Source organism: Emiliania huxleyi, assembly GCF_000372725.1.
Source record: "Emiliania huxleyi CCMP1516 unplaced genomic scaffold EMIHUscaffold_22, whole genome shotgun sequence".
NCBI classification, from domain to species: domain Eukaryota; phylum Haptophyta; order Isochrysidales; family Noelaerhabdaceae; genus Emiliania; species Emiliania huxleyi.
The window spans coordinates 726,852-734,800 of NW_005200417.1; the positions used below are offsets into that span (position 1 = coordinate 726,852).

Sequence of the window (7,949 nt, forward strand, 5' to 3'; positions counted from 1 at the left end):
TCGACTAGGTATTACCCCGAGCGATACGAGTTCTGGCCATTTGGCGACCCGTTCGTCCACAAGCGCAAGCGCGCCGAGAGGATGCGCCGCCAGCAGGGGCAGCGCGCGTGGTACGAGGAGGACTGATTGCGCGCCCATCTCCAGAGCGCACGTCAGGCGCACGGAGGCCGCGCGCCGCGTACGCACATTCCCGGTGCGGATGCTCTCCTCCGATAATGAATCAAAGCTAAAAACAGGCCTCGTAAAAAGAAAAACACCGCCGCAGTTCTGTGTGTTCACCGCGCTCCGCGGAGGCGGCTCCAGCCTATTTGCATATTGGACTCCGGCCGTTACCCGTTTTGACGGCGGGACGGATCGGGCTCTTCGGGGACGTGCACCTCGTCACAGGTGGGTCGCGCGGTATTGGTGCGGCCTGCAGCGTCCGGCTAGCCCGCGATGGCTACGCGGTCGCGGTGAATTACAGGAGCGAGGCAGCGGCGAAACGTATTGTCGCGGAGATAGTCGATGGAGAGGGGGCGTCGGTGGAGCGGTCCTCCACTCTGACTCGCTCGCGCGCTCCGCACAAACAAACGCCTCACGCCGTGTCGCGACTCGCGTGTGCTGAGGTGTCTCCACGAGTCGCAGTCGCCAGTCCGAGACACGGACAGTCCAAGTCTGACTCGACACTCGTGTGTGTGTCGTGACTGTTGAACAGTGGTTAAAAACAGCAGTTGAAGTGTGGGGAAATTGACGTTACCTTACCTTACCGTGCCTTGTTACCTAGAGTAGACCCGCCGTGTGCTGCATGGCGAGGGCGAGAGCCCTCCGCCGCACGCACCCCTCGTAGAGGCTCCGCTCACGCTCGAGCTTGTCGTCCTACGGGAGGATGGGTTCGGGTAACGTGGGGTAGGGGAGGATGCGTTCGGGTACCGTGGGGTAGGGGGGGGGGTCTGGCGCTTCTGAGCTTGTCGTCCTACGCGGGTGAATACGCCGCCCTCGGGGCGGGAATAGACTGCCTTCTGGCGGCCGTCGCTGCTTCTCCTTTTACTGCCTGTGCGTGTGCGTCTTTGGCCCGCGGTTGTGCTCTGCGTGAAGAGGGTGCCGTGCAGAGGCGTCAGAGCCCCGCGTGGTTACGAGCGACAGAAAGACAGCGAATACCGCGGAATACGGCCGAGCGCAGCGGAGTCCGCGTCTCCTCTCGAGCGCCGGCTGGGGCACAAGAGTACGTGTTCCGCTTCGGCGGAAGTGCTTTCTGTTTCTAGGCTTGTGGTCGTTCCAGTCCGCGGCCCTCTCGACCCCTTCGGTCGCCGAGTGCCCCGGCGTCTGCACGGCAACCATCGGGTGGAGCGCCTAGTGTGAATACGCCGCAGTGTGAATACGCCGCAGTGTGAATACGTCACGGCGCTGTGTTTTTGTGTGAACGCCACAGTGTGAATGCGCCAACCTCTCACGGATTCCGCTTCTAGGCACGAGATATGGAGAGATATGGGGAGATGTTCCGCTTCTAGGGCGGCGCACATACGCGTGCTCGCAGCGGTAGTGGAACTGCACGTCGACCTGGTCAGGTCCGGTCCGGTAAACTTCAGGGAAGGGGGGGGGGGGGGGGGAGGGGCGACCCTCGCGACTCCACGTCTAAAAAAGACTGCAGCCAACGGAATAAAAGTGCCAGCCCCGGTGTGTGTGTGTGTGTGTGTGTGTGTGTGTGTGTGTGTGTGTGTGTGTGTGTGTGTGTGTGTGTGTGTGTGTGTGTGCGTGTGAGTGTCGACCTGGTCGCCGGCGTAGCGAAGCGCACACAGCTCCTTCATGCCCGCGGGCGAGAGGACGTACGCATGCGCGTCCATCGACCGCACGCGCACCTGGTAGTAGCGGGCAGCCTTAAGTCCGAGATCTGAGCCCCGCGCCAAACCCCAAGCGACCAGGAGCAGGGGACATGGCCTTGCACCACACTTGCGCCACGCGCGGGGACTGGGGAGACGGGAGCGCACGCGCACCTTTCCATCACACCGAGCTGTGAGCTCGCGCTGCTCACACCGGACGCCCCCCCTCGGGCGCACGCGCACCACGGCGCCGCTGCCGGCCAGCAAGTCCATCTTGCGCGGGAAGTGGCCTTCCAATGAAAGACGGGCGGGATGCAAGCAGATTAAAAAAAAGCCTAGAGCCCTCTTGCCGAGGCTGACACTCGCCCAGAAAGAAGATCCTCCAGCCGCTGCCCCCGCCGCCCTCGACCTCGCCGCCCTCGCCCGCGCACTCGCCGCCGCCGCCGCCGCCGCCCTCGCCGCCGCCGCCGCCGCCGCCATGATTGACGCCGCCGACGCCGCTTCTCCCACTCCCGCCACTGCCGCCACTGCCGCCACTGCCGCCACTGCCTCCGCTGCCGCCGCTTCCGCCGCTGCCGCCGCTGCCGCCTCCGAGCAGAAACGCGGCGGCGGCGGCGGCGGCGTGCGGCGTGAGGCGGCTAGACAGGAACTCGACGTCATCCTGCGGGGGGCGGGGAGGGAAGAGCGGCGTGGGAGAGACAGAGCCGGAGGCCAGCAGAGAAGAGACTTGAGAGGCCAGAGAGGAGATACTGCGCGCCTCAAAGGTCAGGGCGCGCCGAGCGCCCGCAGCGAGCGCCAAGCGCGCGGCCTGCCGGCAGGTCGGCTGTGAGCAGCAGCGGTGAGTGCGTCTCGGAAGCGCGTCTCGGAAGCGGCCTTCTGGTGGGCAAGGAAGCAGCCGCGCTTGCCGTCCACGAGGTCGGGCTCCTGCGAACGAGCGCGGACGGGGCAGGCGTACAAGCGATGTCGGCGGCGGGCCGTGTGCAAGTCGTGACTGGGTGTCCTTTGCCTGTTCGAGCCACTGGACGCGATCGGCGAGGCCGACGGCTGCGAACTGGGCCTCGGCGGCGCGGCGGCGTTCGGGACGCGAGGTGAGCGTGATGCACTGCACGAGGTCGATCTCGTTCCACAGCGCCTCCATGGAGGGCACTTTGCGGCTGCTGTGTGGGTGAGAGCGTCTTGTCCAGGTCCCAGGCGCGCGGCACCGGCGGCGGGACGGCAAAACCGGGTCGGCAAAAATAGCGTCGCGCGCAGCGGAAAAAGAATTTGCGTGCCACACGAGCAATGCCGAGCGACGCCCTTTGCGGCAAAGGGGTACAGTCCACACAGCCGAGGTGAACAAAAGAATTCCAAAACTGCTCTCGCGAAAAGAAATCGACCGAGCGTACATGGCATCGCCCTCGCGCAAGCGCGGCCGCACCAGCGGCGGCGAGGAGGAGGGCGAGCCCGTGGCGGTAGCTGCCGGCTTCGAGGCGCCCATCTTTGGCGCGCGCACCGTCGGCCAGGTCACCACGCTGGCGCTCGAGGGCGAGGACGGACCTCTGGCGTCCCTCAGCCTGCTCGGCGTGGCAAGCGATCACGCGGGCGGCTGGTACGTCGCGACGCAGGACTCGGTGCTGCACGTCTCGGCGGCCGGGCGCGTGCGCACCGTGGCGACCTGCGAAGGCGGCAGGTTCTCCCGCGTCGCCATCAGCCCGGATGACAGCGCGCTGTTTGTGACGGACTTCAGCAACGCGACGATCCGTCGGATGGAGGTAGCGACTGGCGCGGTGACTACGCTCGCGGGTAGCGGCGAAGAAGGCGATGCAGACGGCGTCGGCGGCGCGGCGCAGTTCAACTGCCCACGCGGCCTCGCCCTCAGCCCGGACGGCAGCGCGCTGTTTGTGGCGGACTGCGAGAACCACAAGATCCGGCGGGTGGAGGTGACGACTGGCGCGGTGACTACGCTCGCGGGTAGCGGCGAGGAAGGCGGTGCAGACGGCGTCGGCGGCGCGGCGGAGTTCAACTACCCATACGGCTTCGCAATCAGCCCGGACGGCAGCGCGCTGTTTGTGGCGGACTGCGACAGCCAAAAGATCCGGCGGGTGGAGGTGGCGACGGGTGCGGTGACTACGCTCGCGGGCAGCGGCGCCGCGGGCAGCGTTGATAGTGTGGGCGGCGCGGCGCAGTTCCAATACCCAGTGGCCCTCGCCATCAGCCCGGACGGGAGCGCGCTGTTTGTGGCAGACCTCTTCAACCACAAGATCCGGCGGGTGGAGGTGGCGACTGGCGCAGTCACTACGCTCGCGGGTAGCGGCGCCGAGGGCAGCGCTGATGGCGTGGGCGACGAGGCGCGGTTCGAATACCCAGCGGCCCTCGCCATCAGCGCCGACGGCAGCACCCTCTCGGTCTGTGCGAACGGCTGCCTCCGCCAGGTCTGCGTGGCGGCGCCTCCTCCGCCTCCCTCCTTCGCGCCGCTTGTGGTTCCGCCCTCCACCTTCTCCGCCGACATGGAGAAGACGTGGGGCGACGCTACCCTCCCCGAGGGCAAAGTCACCTTCCTGGTCGGCGACGACGAGGAGCGCATCGAGCACGTGAGCAAGAACGTCCTCTGCGTGCGGTCCGTGTTCTTTCGGACCATGTTTGGCATCGGCATGAAGGAGCGCGACGCCGCCGAGGTCACGGTGCTCGAGACGGACCTCGCCAGCTTCACTGCCCTCATCCGCTACCTCCTCACCGACCAGCTCGACCTCGGCGAGGGGGAGGGCGAGCAGGCGCGGCGCGCGCTCGTGCTGCGGCAGCTGGCGCATAAGTACCAGGTGCCGCGCCTCGAGCTGCTCTGTGCGCAGGCGCTGCAGGAGAGCGTCGGGCCGGCGACCGCCGTGCCGCTGCTCGAGGCGGCGCACACGACGGGCGACGGGCGGCTCCTCGCGCAGTGCCGCCGCTTCGTGGCCGACCACGCCGCCGAGGTGCGCGCGAGCGGCGGCGTGGAGCAGCTGCGCGACCTCGGCGTGGCCAAGGGGCTGCTCGGCGACGCGCTCGACCAGGTGGCGGAGCTGCAGCAGGGGGCGCTGCGCAGCCACTCGTAGCGCGCAGCCACTCGTAGTGCGCAGCCACTCGTGGTGCGGAGCGCCATGTACACAGTGCATATTGGCTTCCTTCGTGTCGTTGACGTTGTTTAAGTTGGGAGATTTTTACACAACAATCCTGCGAGGCTTGATAAAATCTCGCAGGAAAAGAGAGGTTTGAATAAAAAGAACTCTTAAAATACAAGGAACACTGGCACGACAAGGGCGCAGACTGGCGCGGACTGGCACACACACCGGCTGAGGGCCCAACAGGAGCGAATGCTTTTTGGGTTGGTTTGGGTTGTCGGCACGGGTTGGGTCGGTGATGGGTTGTCCGCCCAACCGACCGCGTGAGATAGGGTGCTGACCTTTCTCGCCGAGGCTCGCCGTGGCCCCACACGGCGGCCTCTGCTCGGGTTTTCGAGCCAGAACCTTCGTCCGGGCCCACGGCCGGCACGCCATCGTGACTCCGCGCGCTCGGCCTCCACCGGCTTGCTGTGCGGACGGCTTCTTGTGGCTCTCGTCGAGAGCGTTTTGGCGGCCCGGCGGGTGGGAGAATATGTGTCGTCTGTTGTGTCACTGTGTACGTCATATCGGTCTTGATAATAAGCACGGTCGATCCGTCGAAGCGATACACTCGTTCCTATCACGTTGGACGGCTTGCACGGAGCTCTGTGCCAGCACACAGGAAGAGCCGCGCTGCAAGAAGAGCTCGATGGGGAGTGAGAAGCGTCAGAAGAGCTTGAGGGGTAACCTGAAGTCCGTCGTGACGCTTTTATTTCCCCCCAGGTTTGACCGCGCAGCTTTCAAAACTCGACGATATCTTCCGGAAAGACTGAACTTTCCGCAGGCGCCGCGGCAGCATGAGAGGCGCAGAGAGGCTGCGAGTGCTCGACGAGTCTTGCGAGCTGCGCGGTCAAACCTGGGGGGAACTGACCGCATCAAGTCGGACTTCCGAAACCTGGGTGAGCACCTCTGACGGTTCTCCTGCCATCGCCGAAGCTGTGCCTAAGCATAACTCCCAAACCCGCAGGCGCAGCGGCCCGGGGGGCCTTGGGGGCAGCCTGCCGGACCGCCGCTGCACGGGGCTAAGCCCCAGAAGATGGGAGCTGTCGTCCGTGCCTCCCCTCTATGCGTCAGAGTGGGACCTACCTACGCCGCGCCGGGTGGGGGGCGCGCCCGGTCCTCGACGGAGCCGCGGGCGCGCCCCAAGCGAGGCGACCCAGGCGGCGAGTAGTCGCTCTCGTGCCGCGCATCTCCACACCCGGACACGGGCAGGAGCCCCACGGCATTCAAAGTGGTCTGGTGCACTGGTGGTGGTGGTCGCGGTGGGCGTGCGTGTGGTGGCGTGGTGGAGTGCTCGCGGGGGTGCGTGGTGCGTGGTGGCCTGGTGGCGTGGTGAGGGTGGTGGTGGTGGTGGTGGTGGTGGTGGGGGTGGGGGTTGGGGTGGGGGTGGTGGTGGTGAGGTGGTTTAGGGGGTTACGCGCGAATTGCAGTTTCGCGCCACGCCCCTGTAGCGCACCTGCTCCTCGTTCGTTTCCAGCCTTCCAGGCGGTCGTCTCGGCTCTCGCCGCGCTGCACATGGCTGATCTACTCTCCTCGATCTTCTCTCCGAGCGGCTACTCCCCGGCTCTGCGATTGCCGGCCGCCCTCCGCCGCCTCGACGCTGCCCAGATCACCCCGCTCGACGCCGCCGCCGCCCGCCACCAGCAGCTCCGCCTCGCGTGGGACGGCTGGCTCCGGCGCACCGTCGAGGACGTCCACCGCTCTCAGTAACCAGAGAGTCCAACCCAACGGTGCACAAGGTGGTCGAGAGCCCCTCAGGTGAATGAGACACCGTCGCATGTGTGTACTGTGTATGCCGCGAGAGCGTCATCGCACCGCCGCCGCCTCGTTGTAGCCGTCGTCGTCGTCTGACCGTACTTGCACCACGCACACGTCTCCCCCGTGCACGCTCTCCACCCCTTGCGCTGCACTGCCGCCTCCAATCCTGCGCACCGCTCTCTCGGTGCTGCGGTGGAGCTGGAGGAGCCGGCCCGCCGCATCCGTGGCCTGGCGAACAAAGGCGATGTAGGTCGCCAGCCACAGAGTCTCCTCGGTGGGCAGACCCGCCATCGCGGCGCGGCAAAACTGCGCCAGCTGTTGCGCGAGCGCTGCCGAGGCGCGCTCGACCCCGGCCGCAGCGCTCGCCTCCTCCGTGTTGCCTCGCCGCGACGGCCGTCCCGGCGGCGCCTCTCGGAAGACAGGCCACCCGCAGTTCAAACGGGACGTGGCCTCCCGCCCCGACCCCTGGCCGTGCTCCACAGTCGCGGCGATGGCGCGCAGCAGCTTCGCGACGGCGGCGGTGAGATCGGTCAGCGGGCCGGCGAGCAGCTCAGAGAAGTGGGTGCGCGAGGCCCCGGCGGAGCCATTGACGGGGTGACGGGTGTACTCGTCGAGCGTCACGACGGAGTAGATGAAGCGCCGCATATGGGTTCCAACGTCGCGAAAGGTCGCCCAGTCCCCGCCGCCGCCGAGCTCCCACTCCTCCCACTCCGCCGCCGACACCGCCGCCTGGGGGGGGGGGGGGGGGCATTGGCTACGGGGGGGGAAAGGGGGTCATTGGCTACCTCTCGGCTGAAGGCTGGATTATCTCGGCTGACCTCGTACCCGGGCCCCAGCATGATGATCTGCTGGTACGTGGCGGGGATGTCCCACTCAATCTCCGGGTCGTCACAAATCTGGGAAATGCGAGCCAATCTCGATCCGGAGCAAAAGGGGCCAACCACGCTGTTCATCGCCTGAGCCGCGTCAAGCAAATTGTCAGCAAGGATGCCTCGTATTTCTCTCGACCCCAGGATCCCAGGAGGAAGTGCCGTGACAACCATCCCGATGAGCGCCCCGACAAGGATCATGACAACCCGGTAAACCCCAAACTGGAAGTCGTCTCGGTACTCGAGGATGAGTAAAAAGTCAAAGGTGACCCCGGACAGGAAAAGCGCGTAACTCCAACTCGCCCACGCCTTGCTGGAGGCCAAAAAGGTTGCTGCGCCCGTGTAGGCAAAAATGGAGGCGCCAACAAAAACCAAGGCAAGGGGCAAGGGGTCCCGGTTAAAACAAACGGAGGGCA

At 66.2% G+C, this 7,949-nt stretch overlaps 3 protein-coding genes across 3 annotated transcripts in view; 1 reads left to right on the plus strand and 2 right to left on the minus strand.

The window, feature by feature from the left end:
* Positions 1-221, plus strand: part of EMIHUDRAFT_450105 (hypothetical protein) — a gene marked incomplete at its 5' end in the record, with an annotated part of 918 nt that extends 697 nt beyond the window's left edge. The window contains one exon of the mRNA XM_005780208.1: positions 9-221. The remainder of the gene's footprint in view (positions 1-8) is intronic.
* A 603-nt stretch (positions 222-824) lies between these two features.
* On the minus strand, positions 825-2,255 carry EMIHUDRAFT_434914 (hypothetical protein). Its single transcript, XM_005780209.1, has 5 exons — positions 2,163-2,255; positions 2,040-2,086; positions 1,746-1,835; positions 1,498-1,536; positions 825-1,329 (listed from the first exon to the last, which is right to left on the minus strand). Exons 2-5 carry the CDS (start codon positions 2,067-2,069, stop codon positions 1,024-1,026), a joined length of 465 nt encoding a protein of 154 aa, XP_005780266.1. The 5' UTR covers positions 2,070-2,086; positions 2,163-2,255; the 3' UTR covers positions 825-1,023.
* Positions 2,256-6,712: 4,457 nt separating this feature from the next.
* Positions 6,713-7,949, minus strand: part of EMIHUDRAFT_204829 (hypothetical protein) — a gene marked incomplete at both ends in the record, with an annotated part of 1,551 nt that continues 314 nt past the window's right edge. Inside the window, 2 exons of the mRNA XM_005780210.1 lie at positions 6,713-7,393; positions 7,483-7,865. Of these exons, the coding sequence (XP_005780267.1) occupies positions 6,713-7,393; positions 7,483-7,865 (1,064 nt within the window). The remainder of the gene's footprint in view (positions 7,394-7,482; positions 7,866-7,949) is intronic.